Source organism: Nycticebus coucang, chromosome 6 (assembly GCF_027406575.1).
Source record: "Nycticebus coucang isolate mNycCou1 chromosome 6, mNycCou1.pri, whole genome shotgun sequence".
Lineage (NCBI taxonomy): Eukaryota > Metazoa > Chordata > Mammalia > Primates > Lorisidae > Nycticebus > Nycticebus coucang.
The window spans coordinates 32,155,360-32,176,435 of record NC_069785.1 but is presented as its reverse complement, the minus strand read 5'-3'; the positions used below and the strand labels follow the sequence as shown (position 1 = coordinate 32,176,435).

General features: G+C 38.7%; 1 pseudogene and 1 gene segment (V, D, J or C); both read left to right on the top strand.

Annotated features, from left to right (window-relative positions):
- Positions 1-8,286: 8,286 nt before the first annotated feature.
- Positions 8,287-9,710, top strand: LOC128588622 (T cell receptor alpha variable 12-2-like). The segment is given in 3 exon segments: positions 8,287-8,411; positions 8,634-8,920; positions 9,606-9,710. Coding segments are annotated over 3 exon segments (465 nt in total).
- Positions 9,711-10,416: 706 nt separating this feature from the next.
- Positions 10,417-19,019, top strand: LOC128588621 (T cell receptor alpha variable 14/delta variable 4-like; annotated as a pseudogene).
- Positions 19,020-21,076: the final 2,057 nt, after the last annotated feature.

The following is a 21,076-nucleotide window of genomic DNA, read 5'->3' as shown; positions in this document are numbered from 1 at the left end:
CCCATAATTCTGACAGTGATCGTTCTGCTTTCTCTCTCTTCTTTTCTGTCTCTTTTACTCTCTGAGTTATCTCAAAAACTTTGTCTTCTACCTCTGAAATTCTTTCCTCTGCATGGTCTAACCTGTTGCTGATACTTTCCATTGCATCTTTAAGTTCCCTAATTGACTGTTTCAGTTCCTTCAGGTCTGCTATATTCTTTTTATATTCTTCATATCGTTCATCTCTTAGTTGATTCTGTTTTTGAATTTCCTTTTGGTTATTTTCCACTGTATTAGCAGTTTCCTTCATTGTTTCCATCATTTCTTTCATTGTTTGCAACATGTGTATTTTAAATTCCCTTTCTGTCATTCCTAACATTTCTTTATATGTGGAATCCTCTGCAGTAGCTACCTCATGGTCCCTTGGCGGGGTTGTTCTGGACTGGTTCTTCATGTTGCCTGGAGTTTTCTGCTGATTGTTCCTCATGAGTGATTTCTTTTATCTGTTTCCTTGCCCTAATTTTCCTTTCATTTCCTCTTGCTCTTTAAGTTCTCGTGCCTGTGGACTAAGGGTTACAGGACCAGAAGGGTGAGAAGGTTGTAGAGCAAAAAAGGAATGAAAGAAAGGAGGACCGAGTGATAAGAAAGAAAAAGAAAAATAGAGAAAGGAGAGGGGGTGGGTAAAAGGAATATTGACAAAAAGAAGAGAGGCACAGAAAGAGGGAGACGGAGCAATATAGGTGTGCAGTAGGGTACTTTGATACAACCTTAAAAAAAGGAAACCACCTTCTGGGGGTGCCCAGTTGTGTGGTTCCCTTGAGGTCAGCAGCTCTTTGCTAACCTGATCAGACACAGTAGCCCACCTCCACCAAGTAGAGAGGAAAGACAAAAATGCTATAAATCAAACCAAAACAAGCAAACAGAAAATTTTATGGGATAAAATTGGGTGGAAAACCAAATAATAGCAGTAGAAATCCTAAGAAAAATGAAGTTCTAATTATTGAAATAGGCAGCAATGGGAAATTATAATTAAACTAGAAAAATAGAGAAAAAAAAGGATCTGTATGGAAAAGGTTGAACTTAAAAAACAAAACAACAATCTACAACATCAAAATAAACAAAAAAAAACAACCAAACCAAAAACAAACAAACAAACAAAAAAAAAAAACAGAACCAAAAACAAAGCAGTATGTATATGTTATTGAATATTGTCTGGGCAACACGTGGTCTTCTGGGATATGAGATGTTAATCACAGTTCTGATACGACTGGAGGCTGCTAATTTCTCAACCCCCATCAGGTAGACACCCTAAATCTCTCTTCAGCCCACTTAAAAGGCACTTTGAACTTGTTCACTTGCTGAGCGGAAGCTTTCCCAGGAAAGTGCTTGTGGCTGGAATCACTGCTGAAGTGGCTATCCACTTACCCAGTGTGCCAAAACTGGTCTCCCTCTGCCCCTGAGGGTTAGGGCTGCAAGGCGGCTCAGACCCCTCCCTTAGGCTACTTGGTCACTGGGTTACCAGCTCCCACCCAATTCTAGCTCTGTGACCCTGAGGGCAGAGCTTGCCGGGGCAGATTGCTCACAATGGCTGCCTGTGACCCAGAGCCAAACACTATTAGCTCCGTCTGGCTCAGCGGCTCAGACTGGGGCCCTAGACAAAGGCCAGATTTCTCCGCCCTCCCGCTCAGGCTCTCCCCAAGGCAGTTCAGCTGAGTGCCAAGTCCAAAGACACCAAAACAGTTCACAGGTAAGGCCTTTCTGGTTTGCAGTCTCGCTGCTACTGAACTTACAGTTGCGGGCGGGTTTAGACGGATTGAACACACGGGACCACTTGCCAGTTTTCCACTGTTTTAATCCTCCTCTTGGGGTCCAGAAGTCTCTCGCTGACTCCCTGTATTCTCTCAGGGGTGATGATAGGCAGATCCCAGCAGCCAGAGATGCCTGGAGTCCTATCTCCCCAGACTCACGGTGCCCAGATGCAAGGAAGCTGTTACTTGGCTGCCATCTTGCTCCACCCCCCAGTATACCACTAATTTTTAAAATAAAAACTCAGTATCTGATATTCTCTATGCTATGTGTATTTAGCAGATTTTCAGTATCTGTCAAGATGTAGATACCAGAATTAGAGTTTGCTTTGTGTGGCCTTCTGTTACTGCAGTAGCTGACCACTTTGGAGTTTGCTTTCTTGATTAGATCAGTTGACTCTCCTTAGAGTTGAGACTTAATTTAACTAGCACATGCTCAGCATGTATGATTTGTGTTGAAAAATATTTAATGTAAATTACATATCCTAGCACTTTGATGGATTCATTTTTCCTTGGTAAGTGATATACAGATAGTTTGAACAATTTATCATTGGAATTGTTACAAGGTTTTAGATCTGTAGGTCATGTAATTGTAATTTTCCCTCAACAGTTGTTCTAGGGAAGTTCAAATTTAAGATTTAGAGCCACTTTGCTATAAAAGGGAAATATTAAAATATCAAAAATTTGTTAGGTAACTTATGAACATAATCTCACTAATTTATTATTTAATATTGAATATACAGCACATCTAATACAAATCTCTAAGCAAAAAGCACATTGACTGTATATTATTAGGATTATTGAAGTTCCACATGTAATGCCTACGGGGATATCACAGACAAAGAAGCACCTTTATTCAGGAAATAAATGCACTAAAACATGAACATAAAAGGTAGATTATTCAGATGTTGGGTGGCGCCTGTGGCTCAAGGAGTAGGGCGCCGGTCCCATATGCTGGAGGTGGTGGGTTCAAACTCAGCCCCGGCCAAAAACCACAAAAAAAAAAAAAAAAGAAAAAGATTATTCAGATGTTGAAGATACTTTATATGTACTGTCATAGGGGTAGGGTTCATCTTTTTTTTTTTTTTTTTTGAGACAGAGTCTCACTATGTTACCTTTGGTACAATGCCATGAAATTGATAACAAATACAGTTAGAAAATAAAGTCACTGAACGTCAGCCACTCTCTATGGCTTAGTATATATAGTATCTTGGCACTGACGTTTTACAAATAGGTACTTTCTTCACACTTTGCACATGTGTAACCCGGGGATCACAGAGCATAGGTGTCTGGACCTGGTGATGTGTTTGGGGGAAGGCTATTAATTATGCAACGACTTTTTTTTAACAGATAGATACAGGATTATTCATATAATCTAGTTCTTCGCGCTTGAGTTTTGGCTATATTATATCTTTCAAGTAATTTATTCATTTCATCTAGGTTGTCCAATTGGTAGGCATAGAGTTTTTTTTTATAGCATTCCTTTGTTATCCTTTTAAGTTGGTATTGTTTGGATGTGGTGGGATCCTACTAAAAGGCAAGTTGAATTTTAATTGTTCATATATCATGTTGGGAGTTGGGACTTTTAAATAGTGATTAGATTATTAACATGAATTAATATCCTTCTTGAGAGGCTGGGTTAGTCTTCAAGAGACTGAATTAGTTCTCATGAGACTGTGTTGTCATAAAGCAAGTCAGCCTTTTGGTTCCCTGTCTCTTTTGCACATAGCCCGTTCCCATTCTCCTTTTCCACTGTAGGGACTCAGAAATTGATATTCCAAAATATACATGTTGACATGCTGAACTGAAGAAGACTCAAAGTCTCTTTGACTCTCTCTCTTCCCACCATCTATCAAAGAAGTTAAAGTTCCTTTATCTGTCACTAAGGAGAATAACTGTTTTTCCTTCCCCTCCCTCTAAGACCACAAATGTCACTATAGTTGAACAGACCCTTTCACTGACAAAGAGAACTGTTTAAAAGTTAATCTCTGTTCATTCATTCTCCCTAGTTCCATAGTAATCATTTATTGTCCCTCAACAGAATTCCTCTTTACCTTCTTCCCATAACCTGTTTTGCTAGGCTGGCACATATGTTTCTGAACTTTCTTGAGAGGGAGGAGTGGGGAATAGAGAGTGGGTAATAACTCTGTGACTCTCTTTGTGTATACACATTTAACAAATTTGTATGCCTTTTGTAGAGGATGCCAAGAGCCAGACGACCTCTGAGCAAGATGATTTGCAGCTAGGGGGCGGACCCTCGGGCAATTCGTCTGCAGGTGCTCCTTGCGGAGAAAGAGCCAGAGCCCCTGGCGATCCTTAGGCACGTAGTCATTGTCTAATACTACCCTCATCCAACTCGTACTGTTTCAATAAAAGACTATTGAGGAGGTTGCTTGGGGCTACCCTGCAATTAAGGTTAGCCCATCTCCTGCAAGCTTGTATTTCTTTCTTTTTTTTTTTTTTATTGTTGGGGATTCATTGAGGGTACAATAAGCCAGTTACACTGATTGCAATTGTTAGGTAAAGTCCCTCTTGCAATCATGTCTTGCCCCCATAAAGTGTTGTATTTCTAATGCATGTCATGCCTGGTTGGTTCCTTCCTGCGGGGATGGAGACGAGGGGCATGGGGGCTGTGACACCTTTTCTCCAATTAATCATGCTTTTGTGAGTTGATTTTTTTTCTGTGAAATCACAGAGCCGAGGGTCTTAGCCCTTATGCCAACATGCATAATACTGTATGAAGCCCTCACAAGAAGTTGACCAGGTGTGGCTGCCTGATCTTGGAGTTCCCAGACTTCAGAATCTTGAGCCAAATAAACCTCTTTCCTTAAAAAATTACCTAGTTGGAAGCATTTTGTTATCATAATAGAAGACAAATTAAGATATAAAATTGATGTTGAAGGTGGTGCTATTGCCACAAAAATGCTTGAAAATGCGCAAGTGGCTCTGTAACTGAATAATGGACAGAGATTGGAAGAATCTGGACAAATGTAGCACGTTAGGAATGATTCTGATGAAGGCTAAGAAGACCAGATGACTGGGAAAAATCGTTGTGACCAGAATGTTGATGAAAATGTGGACAGTAAAGGCTACTCTGATGAAGTCTCAGAAGGAACATAGGAACAAAGTATTAGGAACTAGAATAAAGGCCATGTTTATTTTGTAATTGCCAATAACCTGGCTGCATTGTGTCCATGCTATAGGGCTTTGTGGAAGGTGGAACTTAAGAGTGATGAAGTAAGATTTCTGATATAAGAAATCTCTAATCAAAATGCAGTAGTTGCATTGTTTCTTTTAACTTCATACAGTAAAATTTTTTTTTTTTTTTTTTTTTTTTTTTTTTTTTGGTTTTTGGCAGGGGCTGGGTTTGAACCCGCCACCTCCGGCATATGGGACCGGCGCCCTACTCCTTGAGCCACAGGCGCCGCCCTCATACAGTAAAATTTAAAAGCAAAAGGAAGCAGAGCACAAAATTTTGTAAAAATTTTAGCTTGCCTTGTAAAGAGTAAGAAGTGTGTTTGACAGGACAAAATAAGGGTGTGGCCAAGTAACTGGTTACTGAAGAGATCATGCATAGAAAGAAGCTAGGTACTAGTTAAGACAATGGGAAAATGACCCCAAAGTCCATTTCAGAGATCTTTGGGGCTGTCCTTCCCATCACAGGTCCAAAGTTCTAGGAGGACTGAATGGCTTCAGGGGATGTGTGCCTGCCCAGGGCTGCCTCATTGCACAGGGTTGCCAGAGGTCTGTGCAGTGCCCCAAACTGTCTTTAAAAACCCTGTCTTCTCAATTCTCAGGGAAGATAATTTGAGAAATTCCTTCTGTCTCCCTACTTAGCACTATGAGGAATAAACTCTTTCTCTGCCATAAACCCTGTTGTTTCTGGGTACTGGCATCCTGTTGGGCACTGGGCAGATGAACCTGGTTGGTTGGTAACTCTATGGGTTAAGTGGGCCCAGATATGGCTTGTGCCATAGCTCTGAAAAGCATAGGCTATAGCCTTGGTGATGCCCAAGTGATGCTAATTTTGTAGGCATGCAGTTTGCCAGAGCTATGGAGGCATAGTTTCTTCCACCTAGATTTCAAAAATGTTATAGAAAGCCTATAGGAGCAGGCATAAACTTCCACAAAGGTGGAGCTACAAAGAATTCCTGTGGGGCAATGCTTGGTGGACCCATGAGAATGGGGATGTTGCTGCGACCCCAGAACTCTTGAGCTACCAGCAACATGCCATATCCACTTCGAAAGGCTTCAGCCCCAGCATGTAACTCCAACCAGTGAGAGCAGTCATATGGTGGCACCTAGTAAAACCTTGAACACAGGGCTACGTGAGACCTTGGTTGCCTATTTCCCCTCACCACTACCACAGTATGTCCAGAAGGCTGCACATGGAGTAAAAGATTATTTTGGAGCTTTAAGATTTAAGATCCTCCCTGCTGGGTTTTGGACTTACTTTCGTCCAGTTACTTTTTTCTTTATGTCTATCTTTCCCTTTTGGAATGGCAATGTTTGCCTTTTGCCTGTTCCACCAGTGTCTTGGAAGTAGATAACTTGTTTTGATTTTATAGGCTCACAGCCAGAAGTTTGCTTTGAGTTTCAGGTGACACTTTGGACTTTGAACTTTTGAGTTGGTGATAGAATGAGTTAAGACTTTGGGAACTATTGGGATGGCATTATTATGATTTGCATGTTAGAATGATATGAGTTTTTAAGGGCTAGGTTCAGAATACTATGGCTTGGATGTGGTTTGTCTTCACCAAAAATCATGTTAAATTTTCATTGCTAACATATTAGTGGTGGCAGGTGGGAATTTTAAGAGGTGATTTGGTCATCAAAATGAATTAATGGCTTTCTTGAAAGACTATGTTAGTTTTCCTGAGAGCAGGTTGTTATAAAGCAAGTCACTCTCCTTTGTCCACTGTCTCTTTTGTACATGCCAACTTCCCCTTTTACCATGAAGGTGAAGCATGAGGCCCTCACCAGAAGCTGACCAGATTTGGCTGCCCAATCTTAGGCTTCTCAGCCTCTACAATCAAAAGCCAAATAAACATCTTCTATTATAAATTACCCAGTTGCAGATCTATTGATTTCTTGTTTTCAGTTTCATTGCTTTGTGCTTTAATTCTTATTATTTCTTCTTCTTTTTTTTTTTTTTGAGATAGAGTCTCACTTTGTCACCCTCAGTAGAGTGCTATGGCATCACAGCTCACAGCAACCTCCAGCTCTTGAACTTAGGTGATTCTCCTGCCTCCACCTCCCAAGTAGCTGGGACTACAGGCACCTGCCACAATGCCCAGCTGTGTTTTTTGTTGTTGTTGTTGTTGTTGTTGCAGTTTGGTTGGGGCCAGGCTCAAACGTGCCACCCTCAGTATATGGGGCCACCGCCCTACTCACTGAGCCACAGGTGCCACCTCTAATTCTTATTATTTCTTGGCTTTGTCATATATGAAAGTGGTTTGGCAGTGTACCTAGAGATGAGACTGGGAGAGGTTCAGGCCAACTTTAATGAAAGGGACAGAGACTTGTCTGGGCAAAGATAGTGTCTGCACTGAGGGTGGTTGGAGGTTTGTTTTTATACTGGGTATAGAGAGAGTGAGAATCTACAGTTTCCTGGAAGGTTCTGTTGGGCTAGGGTATTTCCAGTGGAATTCTTGGGCAGGATCAGGTAGGCTTTTTGTTCTAGGAGGAGAGAAGGAGGAGAGGGAAGTGTTTAGGCCCCCAACAATATAATTGTCATATATGTGTATATATTCTTTTTAAAAAAGTTTATTATTACCTTTTAACTTTATTTTTCCTATTAAGGTTTTCAACCTAGTCATTGTTTTTTCATCCAAATGTACTTTATTAAGAGTGGTGCATCATGCCAATGATTTATTGCTGGATATGAGAGTAATATATGGCCAGTTACTCTCAAGCCCACGGTAGAAATAAGTACAGAGAATATGATGTGAATAGAAAGGATACTAGTAGAGAAGGAGGTGTCATCTAAGGAATGACATACTTCTTAAGAGTATAGAGTGAGGTGTCATCTAAGGAATGTAAACCATCTGCCAGTTTTCCCAAATCTATCAGTTGTTTTGAGTTGAGAGGATGAAGAAAAAGCAGTAGACAGCCTTGTTCACAAATTGCCCACCAAGTGAGAAGCAGACAAACAACTTTGGAAAACAAAGACAACTGTGAATCTTTTTGTTTTTTTTGAAGAGGAGAATTAAGCAATTTGTTTTGCTTCTCAAATTTGTAATTTAACTAAACTGTTAGATTTTTACTTTCACCAGTTCGCATAAGGGTCTACATTTTCAATACATCCTTGATCACTATCATGACTCCACAAGATGGCAGTGTCTTCTTAAGGACCTTGATGAAAACTCTTTCAGTGTTTCTGTGAGAGAGAGAGGAAGAGAGAGAGAGAGATACGATATATCAGGGGAGTGGCATAGCAGGGGTGATGAAAAGAACCTTTTTTTTCTAATTGGCAGAACAGAATCTTTTTATGATTCTTAAAGCAGAAAATCAGAATTGCTTAAGTTAGGCTCTTTTTTTTTAAGGTTTAAAATATGAGTTCTCAGGGAGCTGTGGAGATGAAATCCTTGAGAGTTCTACTAGCCATCCTGGGGATTCATTTAAGCTGTGAGTTTTGGGCATCTGTATGGGTAATTACAATAGTACAATATTCGGATATATTTGGAGTTATTGTCCATCTTAGGGCATCAATAAAGATATAAATGTCTTTTCCTTTTAAGCAAGTGTTTGTAATGGGTGGGAAGCCTGCAAAAAGCTAATTTTAATTTTGAGGAGTAAGCATCCGCTACCCAACCAACCTTTTTTGTCTGAACATTGTCTTTCATATAGGGGTGAAGAGCCAACAGAAGGAGGTGGAGCAGAATCCTGAATTCCTCCCTGTTTCCGAGAAAGCCAGGGCCTCTCTCAACTGTACTTATAGCAACAGTGCTAATGAGTACTTCGTGTGGTACAGACAATATTCTGGGAAAGGCCCTGAGTTGCTGGTGTCCATATACGTGGGCAATGAGAAGAATACAAATGGAAGGTTTACAGTCCATCTCAATAAAGCCAGCAAGTATGTTTCCCTGCTCATCAAGGACTCCCAGCCCAGTGACACAGCCACCTACCTCTGTGCAGTCAGCACACAGTGCTCCCCAGCCACCTGCAGCCTGTAGTCAAACCTTTTAGGGCCCCAGGAATGCCTGGGAACATAGATTAGACTGCAGGACAGAGATGTTCTGTTTGCCCTCTAGACACAAACAGAAGTTAAAGGTAATATGGAGGGATTGATTAATAAGGAAAGTCTTTTCACAATTATGAGTGAAGGGAAATAAAGACATGATTCTTCTCTGGATAAAATATTTTCCACTCTTCTCTTTCTACTCTAGTTTAAAAAAATTTTTATTTAAAGTTAATGTTGAGGTATGACTGGCATACAAAATGCACATATTTACTTTGTACGTGTTGATGTATTTGCAGACAAATATAAACCTATGAAATTATTATCATAATCTACACACCACAAATATTTCCATTACCTCTAGAAGTTTCTTCTTTCTTTTTTTATTGAGTTATAATCAGTACACAAAAAGGTACACATATTTAACATATACATCTTGATGTCCACTCTGGTTTTATGCCACAGCCCATCTTAATGGTATTGATTGTATGATTTCTTTTATATATAAGAAGAAAATATTTTAATAGGATAACAGATATTCCCTCACAATTCATAGTTTACCTTGGTCTTTTCTCAGTTACTCAAGATCTTTGACAGTCATATCAAAAGTCATTTGCTCTAGAAATTCAGTGGAAAAACAGGAAGGCAAAGGGAGTCATAAAACTGTACTTGGGAAAGCTGTAAGTCAGACTTTTATGGCTACCCATTTCCACCCTCTGTTGCAACTCCACTTCCCTGCCAAATAAGAATATAGTTGATGGTAAATAGAATATACATAGAGTCAGGGGGTGAGAACTAAAGTGAAAGCCTATTTTAATTTTATTTTTTTATTGCTTGTGATCTTACATTTAAGTCTTTAATCCATTTTGAGATAAGTTTTTTACTGGGTCACTACGAAAGTTTTGAGACAGACTATGTTACTGTTCATTATGTCACTTCCAAGAAACACAATCAACAGTGTCCTTTCTGATTCACCCACGCAATATCTTACATCTTTTAATTTCTGAGTATCTCAAAACTTCTGAAATGACCTATACACTGATGTAATATTGGTATATGATGAGAAATAGGGACCCAGTTTCATTCTCTGCATGTGTCTATCCAATTGTCCCTGCACCATTTATTGAATAGTGCCATCCTTTCCCTTGTGTATGTCTTTGTGTGCTTTTTCAAGATAAGTTGGTTGTATGTATGTGGTTTTGTTTCTGGGTTCTCCATCATGTTCCATTGATCGATGTGTCTACTTTTATACCAGTAAAACAGAGACAGCTCTGTTATTAATTGTGCTTATTCAAAGAGTACAAATTAATTAATTGTACTTATTCAAAGAGTGCTTTGGTCAACTTGCCTTGGTGTAAGCAAAAACTTGGAAAATGTCCTCAATTCATTATATATAATCATTCAAATACAGACAAAAAGCAAGAACAAAGGTTCATAGTTTTATTGAGTAAGATGGCCAACCATCTCTTCCTGCATATTGCAGCTGCCCAACCTGGAGACTCAACTGCCTACTTATGTGCAGAGAGTGCACATGCTGTACATCTGTAATCTAGGTGCAAACCTGAGTCTGGGCATGAATCCACACTCCCTTTCCTTAAGCATAGACCTTTAATTTACATAGTAAAAATGAGCAATCAGATAGCGAGATCCATAGGGTAAGCTATGGGGCAGGGGTACTGAAATTCCATTCTTTCTTTGGCCATGTTCAGCAATCAGGAAGCTCCGCCTAATGGCTTCTTAAAGGCAATGAGTGAAGTTTTATTTTGAAATTCAGGCTTTAAAGATGACTTTACTTTTGCTATTTAGAACCCTTTTGTGTCAATAACTCACTAGTATCCACATCACAATCCCTTTAAGGTTGAACTTTCAACTTTCGTGTTTTAAAAATTGCTTTTGTTAGTTTTTTCTGATTGTAAAACATTGGATGCCAAACATGGGAGATAGAAAATTGATAATTCTGAGCTTAGATAATTTTTTGCTAAGGTTTGGTTAATCTCTTCCTAGACTCTTACTATAATGATGGTCATGATTTTTCACTTATTTTGTCTTGAATTGAGGATTTTTCCTATAATCAAATATTTTCCTCAAACATATGCTTTTTAATAGCTTCTTGACAGATTTTCGTAAGTCACAGTGATTTTCATTTTCTTACTCTTTATATCTGTTGTAAAATTTGACAGCCCTTTTTACTTGCTATTTCTTGTTGACAAAATGTGACTTAGGCTTTCCTTTAGAATCTAATCAGGATGTATGCTGTTCATGTATTTGAGGAAAATTATGATAGGAAATAATTTGAGAATGTGAGATTAGATTCACCAATCTTTCCTTCTTTTTCAAAATACTTTTTAATATCTATTCTTCTTAACTTTTCCAAGAATTAAGAAGGGAAAGCTGTATGTTTTAATTTCAAGCTTTTTTTTTGAAACAAGAGTTTCACTATGTCACTCTCAGTAGGGTGCTGTGGCATCACAGCTCACAAACCTCAAACTCTTGGGCTTTACCAATTCTTTTGCCTTAACCTCCTAAGTAGCTGGGGCTACAGGCACCTGTCACAATGCCAGGCTATTTTTTTGTTGTAGTTGTCATTGTTGTTTAGCAGACCCGGGCTGGGTTCGAACCTGCCAGCCCCAGGTGTATGTGGCCAGCGCCCTAGCCACTGAGCTATGGGCACTGAGCCAATTGAAAGCTTTTTCACATAGTTAATAACCAGTAGATGTTTGCTAAAGAAAGTAGAAAGAAGTGAATTTTGCTCTAGTATATTAAAATTTAATTTAGTCTTTGTGGTTAAATTAAATTTCTAAATTGATTTGTGAAGAATAAAACACTTTAAAAAGTATAGTTGATTACATGATTGTTCTATAATGTAGTATTTCTTGCTGCTTATCTATGTCTTTCTTTCTCTGTGGAAAGTTTTTTTATTTTAAGGTAGTTAAATTTATTCCCAGACATTTAATTTCCTTCCATCCCTCCCTTCCTTCCTTCATTCTTTCCTCTTTTTTTTTGTTTGTTTTTGAGAAAATTTTACTCTGTGACCCTGGGTAGAGTGCTGTGGCATCATCAGCGCTCACAGCAACTTTAATCTCTTGGGCTCAAGAGATTGTCTTCCCTCGGCCTCCTGAGTAGCTGGGACTATAGGCAACAGCCATGATGCCTGGCTAGTTTTTCTATTTTTAGTCAAGTCAGAGTCTTACTCTTGCTCAGGCTGGTTTCGAACTCCAAAGCTCAAGCAATCCACCTGCCTAGGATTACAGGTGTAAGCAAATGTGCTTGGCCCCAGACATTTAATTTCATTTGCTGTGTTTATCTTTCTTTTGGGGATATGTGGGAAAGTTTTTCATATATACTTCTCAGCTACCTTACTCAATTCTTATTAGTGGATTTCAGGATGTTTTTGGACTAATTAATTTAGACAGCTTGCTACAAATATCTCTGACTCACTTTCATATTTTGACTGAATTAAACAAGTTTCTTTTATAAGTTGTACCTTCTAGTGTTGTAGATAAATCAATGGAAATAAAGAGGTTGCATAAATATTTGATTTCCCAATTCTCCTCCCTCTGGTCAAGGCAATGTTAATTTTAAGATTCCTCATATTCTACTTATGGATGGATATAATTGCCAATTTGTATAGTGACAGTGGTCTGTCTTAACTGATTTATGGTTGTTAGTTATTAACTAATTGACTTGTTCTTATGGGGAAAACTCATTAGATTAAATTCAGGTTAAGACAGCTGAACAAGAATGGTCAATACCAAGGCTCAGCACTTCAAGGGGATTTTGTTATTTGCCTTTATATCCCACTAGCTCCTGTCCAGTAGAAACAAGTTGATTCTTGATTGGTCCATTTTCTGCAAGAATGAAATGGAATGAGTGGAATCATGGTTTATATTCTATTGGTTTACTTCTTCACTAAAAAAGAGGGAGTGTGTAATTGCTATTATTTTAATGGATGTGTCTTACTTAGGTTACAATTTTTCTAATGAAAGGAAAAACAATTCTTTCAGAACCAGTACAGAGTTATCTGGTTCTGTACAGAGTACAGAGTTAGCTCAAGTTAAGACACATTTAAGCTTTAAACCTTAAATGGAAAAGAATATGGGTGAAGAATGATTTAACCTAGCAGGTAATAAAATTTACTGTAAAACTTTTGTCAGGTTGGCATAGAATGAAACAAATTGATTAATGAAGCTAAATAAAACGTGTGAAACAAATTTGCTAAGGTTACTATAATTTTTTTTTTTATTGCCACTGTACAAATTTTCTGGTTTAAAACAACAGAAATATTTTTGGCCTGGCACGGTGGCTCACACCTATAATCCTACCACTCTGGGGGGCCGAAGCGGTGGATTGCCTGAGTTCACGAGTTGGAGACCAGCCTGAAATAGAGCGAGACCCCACCTCTAAAAATAGCTGGGCATTGTGGCCAGCACCTGTAATCCCAGCTACTTGGGAGGCTGCGACAAGAGAATCACTTGAGCCCAGGAGTTTGAGGTTGCTGTGAGCTATGACGTCACAGTACTCTTCTGGGGGTGACAAAGTGAGACTCCATCTCAAAAAACAAACAAACAAAAAACAAACCCAGAAATATTGTTGTAATAAGTTTCACTGGACAGAAATGGAAGTGTCGGTAGGGATCCTTCCAGAGGCTGTGGGAAAGAATCTGTTCCTCATCTCTTCCGACTCTGATGGCTGCTGGCATTGCCTGGCCTGTGGCTCCATCACTCAAATCTCTACGTCTGTGGCCACGTGGCTTCTCATTTCCTGTAGTCATGTCTCCCTCCCTTTCATAAGACACATGGCCCTTAAGGCCTGTACAATACAGTAAAATCTTCCCATCTCAGGATCTTTCCTTCAATTACATCTGTAAAGTTTTCTTTTTTTTGATCCATAAAAAGTAGCATGCACACGTTCCAGGGATTAGGATATGACTTTTGTAACCATCATTTTGACTACCACAGTTGCCATGCCTGGTTCTTTTTTATACAAAATGAGGAAAGGATATATATATGCTAATATATATATATATATATATATATGAGTCCAGTTAGGAAAATAGAAACAACATCAATTGTTGTATTTTTTCAGGGTCTTAAATTTTTATTTAAAAAATTACCATATTGAAAAATGAACACTTTTTGGTGTGCAGTTCAGTCTGTGAATTTTGAATTTTCATACATTGTACAGATTCATGTAACTATCATCCACCCATGATATAGTACAGTATAATCATCCCCAAACTTCCTTGTGTTCTTTGTTTGAAATCCAACCCTTCTAATCCCCAACTGCTTGCACACCTTGCTCTGCTCCTTTATCTTTTCCAGGATGTCATATGCGGGGAGTCATAAATATGTAAACTTTTGTTAAGTCCGAGGATTGGTTACAGGAAGTACATGCTTGATCTCCATCCCTGCCACCATGCACAGGTTATCCTGCACTGAAATATGTAAAACTTTTAAGCTATTTATAGGATTAACTCACCATTTCAAGTGATTGAATATCTTTGGGAATTTGATTTATAGTTCTACCAAAGAAACACTATAGCAGTTAACAATGGAGAGGTTTAGTTGAGAGTTTTTAGTTGTACCAATCCTATCCTAAATTTTTATGTATATTTTTCTAATATTTTAGGATAATTTTCTTGATAAAAGTTCACTTTAGTCTTATCACTTGGCTATGATTGCTGTTTAGGTTTTCCCACCATTCTTTATTTTCATTTTATTTTATTTTAATTTTTTAGAGACAGAGTCTCACTTTGTTGCCCTTGGTAGAGTGCCATCGTTTCACAGCTCACCGCAACCTCCAGCTCTTGGGCTTACGTGATTCTCTTGCTTCAGCCTCTGGAGTAGCTGGGACTACAGGCGCCCACTACAACACCTGGCTATTTTTATTTTGTTATTGCAATTTGGCCGGGGCTGGGTTCGAAACTGCCACCCTCGATGTATGGGGCCAGCGCCCTACTACTTGAGCCATGGGCACCTCCCCCCACTATTCTTTAATATGTTGTTTTAGCTATGGCTTTGTCACACTGAATTATAGCGTTAGAGTGGTTATTGCTTCAATTAAAGCACATATCTGACAAACTATTTTGTTATCAAAAGAACAAAATCTGGTAAATTAGAAATATGTAACTTTATATTATTGAAGTGAAAAAATACAATTCAAGGACAAAAAAATAAAAACAAAAACAATAACCAAACAAAATAAGCCAGCAAGGCAGAGTATGACAATCAGTGGATTCCGTCATCTCAAGAGTGCTACTCCATTAGTCTTGGATGGAGCTGCCTAGTTCATGAGATTTTGCTTTTTTAAGGATTTTGGTTTAGCACTGATCTTCTGAGGATGTCTGCTTCTGCAAATTCTCCAGAGAACTTCAGTTTAAGATGTTCAATGTGGGTAACTTTCAACTCTTGTCATTTAAAGATGGATGATGTCATGCTAATCATTAAAAAATAAACACAGATGAACTCTTTGTGCTTTATCCACTGAGCTGATAATAAATAGTACCTCAGAAAGTCAGTTTCACGAAGCCAAAGGCAGTCTTTCTCTGGAATTTTTCTCAGAATAAGAAGTCACCCAGATTTAGGTAAGAAAGACTGATTAAAAAGGCCAGGCATGATGGATTATGAGTGAACTCTAGCATTTTGGGGGACTGAGGTCAGAAGATTGCTTGAAGGCAGGAGTTTGAGACCATCCTGAACAAGAGAGACCCACGTTTCTTAAAAAAGTAGAAAAATTAGTGGAGCTTGGTGACCCATGCCTGTACCCCCAGCCACTTGGGAAGCTAAAGCAGGAGGATCACTTGAGCTCAGGAGTTTGAGGTTGCTGCAACCTATGCTGACACCATTGTATTCTGGTATACCCGGTAATAGGGTAAGACCTGTCTCAGAAACAAACAAACAACAACAACAACAACAACAAAAGACTGATTAAATGAAAGGCCAGAAAAGGCAACCTGTACTGAATATCATAGGTTTATTTATTTAGTTGTGTTTGTAAGAGAATAGAATATTTATGGTTCAGTTCACAGTGAGAAAACAGATGACTTTGTGAGGAGGAAGAACGCAGGGCCATGAGAACTAAGGGTAATTAATACATCAGGCTGAAGGAGTTCAAGGATGTCTGATACAATAATTATTTTCAGTTTTTATATTCCATTTGTTTCCACATTTTCAGAGAATCAGGTGGTGATTAAAAAAGAAAATGGAAATTCTTGAGTGTGGGCAAACCTTATATAACTGCCCTCCAAATATATGTTTCCTTATGTATAGATCATTTCAAATGTCACAGATAGGGAACACAAAATCATAGTGACTTTTGGGGTTATTGTGAGTGTTGTATCTTTCTGGCAGGAGAATATTTTAAACCATGTAGAAAATAGAAAGACTATTACAAATATAGACTCATAACACACATAAGGAATATAATTATGGAAAATCCTTTTGGAGATTCTCCAATGTTTTGTTAAAACACTACTCTAGTTCAGATCCCATTTTTATAGTTTTCATGGTTCCAAAAAGAACATGAACTGGCTAGATTTCTTGTTGTCTAGCAAAGTTTCCTCACAAGTGTTTTCTTTTAATATCACAGCCATATGCCCTTCTGTGATGAACTGTCTCTGGATGGCTTCAGTAAGTTCTTTGGAGATCATTTGGTTCCAACAGGAAGTTTTTCTTGCTTTGATATATTTAATACTCATTGATAAAAAAATTAATAATTAATTTAAGTTGGACTTACTGACCTTTGCCATGGATTTGTCTTTATGTCCTGTCAGAGGTACTTGTATAAGGACTTTATTCAGACAGGCATTATTTAGCAGCATGATAGGCTCAAGCATTTAATCCTCCCTTCTATAACATCTTTCATACTATGGAACTTTGCTTTATTACAAAATTTCCTTGAGCAGCATCAAGACATCAAATAATTGATATATTTTATATCCAGTTTTAAAAGATTCATGAGAAAATGAAGAAATGATTAAAAAGGTTGAGAAACCTCATTGTCTTCATAGTACTTGGAAGTTGTGAACTACATTAAAATATCCTGACTATGACTCTTTACATTTTCTGTAACTTGACATGCTTAAGAGAAAGTCACCAATTCAGTTACTTGTATTAATTTTACTTCTGTAAGGGAATGGATTTCATAGTGGAGTCTGTGGTAGTTATTGCATAACCAGCAGCATTATTATCTCTTAAATTTGAAGTCATTAAAAAATTAATTAAGAAGTAGGTGTGAGAAGTGCAATTATGAGACTCTTTTAACTGATAAATGTAATAGAATTGAATATGATAAGAGGAAATTTATATTTCACAAAGTAATTATAAAAAATATTGGGGTATTTTAGAGAACTAGCAGTTGTACCACATGTGGGTCCATCAAATTTAATGGTGATTCCATGAAAGATCTGAAGATGTTTCAACCAACTGAGTTAACACCAAATTATTTTGATAAGTTATGGCTACTGTATGTGTCTAAGGAGTAGGCTATGATAGGCGGGGAGTTTTTATCGTTTGCCATGTTGTTGGGTAATAACCCTAGGGCATGGGGTTCACTCACAAAGAAAGGTTTATCGCAATCAATGCTGCTATGATCATTCCTGGGGAGATGTACAGGGTCTTCTAGGATATATTCTATTCAGAGCTGGGCATAGATAATGTGGTGCCTGCTTGTGGCTCATTTAGGGTTCCCATTGAGGTAATGGAAAAAGTATAAATTCAAAGATTTGATAACTTAATGACCAGACTTAATGACTGGTGTCTAATCTGGCTTTTATGAACAGAGCTGGGTTGTCAACGCTAGATAGAAACGTGAAGGAGACATTTATAATAGGACCCAGTGTCTGAGGGCTTCCCTGTTTTACACTTTAACAAACAGAGATGAGTGTTTTATGCTTTTTGGCCCCAAGATAGACAACTGGAAAGACACTGGAAAGACACTGGAAGTGAGGCGGGAATATTGTTATATTAATAGGGAAGTTGAAAGGCCTGCAGAGATAAGTCCAAACAACTTTGCCTTTATATTATAACGTGATTGTTTTCTATCTCAGGAGAAACAGTAACATGAATGGATGTGAAGGTACACGATTATCACATCTTAAGTAAGTCCTTATCCCCCAGTTCTGTCACAGATACAGTGACTGAATAGAGTAGCTGGTCTAATTATAAATTTTCTTTTCAATATGCCTAGGTATTTTTCAGATTTAATTGTTATCACATTAAGAGTTTGTTAATCCAAAAGGAAGCTGCTGGAGGTGCGATTCTCAGCCAGTACACGGAGCTGTTTGACATGACACACACCAACTTGCTACTCCAGGAAACCTCTGTTTCCTGCTCTAGGGCAGCAGCAGCAGCAGCACACACCCAGTGACTTTTCTTCCTCTCTGTCAGGTTCACCTCACAGTGCAGAGCCCTGGAACCGTTGAAGAAGACGGTATTTTCCCTGTAGAGGAAGAAACAGACATGTTGCTCTGCAGCCTGCTGAAGGTGCTCACAGCTTCGATGTGGCTAGGTAGGGATGGCCAGCAGGAATATGCTTCCTTTATTATGTAAGGACCAGGGGTACAGGATGGACTTATGGAGATGTTGGGAAGGAGGGGTAACAGACCATAAAAATAGAATTTCTTTGTTTCACACCACTTATCCCTAAAACTTCTAATTCTTTTTTCTTTCAGGATCTGGTATTGCCCAGAAAGTAACTCAAGTCCAACCAGCAATGTTGGTGCAGGAGAAGGAGGCTGTGACTCTGGAATGCACGTATGACACCAGTGATCCTAGTTATAACCTATTCTGGTACAAGCAGCCCAGCAGTGGGGAGATGATTCTCATTATTCGCCAGGACTCCTATAGCCAGATAAATGAAACAGAAGGTCGCTACTCACTGAATTTCCAGAAGGCCAGAAAATCCATCAACCTTGTCATCTCAGCTTCACAGCTGGGGGACTCAGCAACATATTTCTGTGCACTGAGGGGCCCACAGTGAGAGGATTGTTGGAGGGAGCTGTACAAAAACTGCAGGCGCCTCCTTGTGACATCCACTGCAGCAGGGAATCACCATGACAGATAGGAAGTGGTTAGACCATTGGCAGCACAGGTGTAGGGTTGGAGGGAAAACATTCACTTTAAGCAAATAATTTCTCTAAATTCATAGATCATTTTCAGAGTTATTATTCATCAAAACGTCTATCATTGAATCTTTGGATCGAAGTTAGACAGAATTTTTGACTGAATATTGAAGCGAAAGAACAACCACAAGAAGCAACTTGCCTTTTGGCTATTAGACTGAGCTAGAAGAATTGCCTCAAGAAATTCAGAAACATGTGGTTGAAAAAATTATTAGAAGTTTTTTTCAATTTTGGATTCTCTGATCAGTTGTTCAATAAGTATGAGGGATCTTCAAAAAGTTAATGGAAATGCACATTACAGAAAAATCTGCATGAATTTCACTTTTTCTTACATCAAAATAAACTAATACTATTTGCTATAACATGCTTGAAATAGGATCTAGTTTGAAGCACTAAGAAGGATGTGACTTCAGTTTGAAAACAGCCCCTATTAGAGCAACAGGAATTTTGCCAAATTTGCAGAAAGAACAAATATTGAATTTATGGTGATGGTTGGATGAAAGAATGGTCAAATAATTGATGCATTATGAAAAGTTTTGGGGAACAATTCCCCAAAAGGAATCACCAGTTTGTAAATAGATAACTCCTTTTACGAAAGGATGAGAAAATGCTGATGATGTAACCTGCTGTGGGAGAACATCCACCGCAGTCTGCAAGGAAATCCTTCATCTTGTTAATTGAGGAGGACCCATGATTTTCAGAAGAAATGTGGCTAACACCACAGACATCTCAATTGGTTCAGCTTGCACAATTCTTCCTGCAAAATTAGAGGTCAACAAACTTTCTGCTGGATAGATGCAAAAACAGTTGCATCCAGATCAGCTGCAGGCAGGAGTACAGCTTTAATGAAAATTTTAAACAAGTGGAATCAGATCCTGAAGGATTTCTTTGAAGAGCTGCCATAGGAGATGAAGCATGGCTTTACCAGTGTGATTCTGAAGACACAGCAGGATCAAAGCCATGGCTACCAGGAGGTAGAAGTGGTCTAGTCAAAGCAAAAACAGTCCAGTCACGGGAAACATGGTTAATGGTTTCTTGGGATGCTTTAGACATTTTGGTGTTGACTTTCTGGAGGGTCATAGAAAGATTACTTCTGCTTATTGTGAGAGTATTTTGAGAAAGTTAGCCAAAACTTAAGAGAAAGATGCTAGAAGAGAAATCTTCACTTGAAAGTTCTCCACCCCAACAATGCTCCTGCCTATTCTCATGAAACAAGGGCAATTTTGTGAGAGTTTTGATGGGAAATCATTAGACATCTATCTTACAGGCCAAATTTGGCTCCTTTTGACATCTTTTGCTTTCTTAATTTTATAAAATCTGTGAAGGGCTCCCATTTTTCTTTAGTTAGTAATGTAAAAATGATTGCATTGATGTGACTAAATTCCCACAATCCTTCCCACTTAATAGTCTTATTGCAATCTCTAGCATGGAAGAGCTCAAATTCTATACTATGGGTTTACCTGTCCTCATACCAGACTTATCTATAACGAGGTCAATAATTACTGCTTTTAGAGGGACTTTGTGAAGAAGCAGATAATGAATTCTCTCTTTTCTTTGCTCTTGTACTTCACTTCATCACTTCTTCAAAAGCACTTAATACTAGGGCGGTGGCCCCACATACTGAGGGTGGCAGCTTTCAACCGACCCTGGCCAAACTGCAACAAAAAATAGGCAGGTGTTTTGGTGGGGGCCTGTGGTCCCAGCTACTTAGGAGGCTGAGGCAAGAGAAGGAGGCTGAGGCACTTCAGCCCAAGAGCTGGAGGTTGCTGTGACGCCACCGCACTCTACTGTGGGTGATAAAGTGAGACTTCATCTCTTAAAAAAAAAAAAAAGCACTTAATACTACGATGTGGATAATTTTGCACACCCCCAGACCTGTTATGCTCAATTGATTTCCACAATGCAAAATATTTATTCTCTTCAATTTCCTCCTTCTACTTATAGCACCATTTTCACCTGCCTTAAAATATGAATGGTAATAGTTGGTTGATA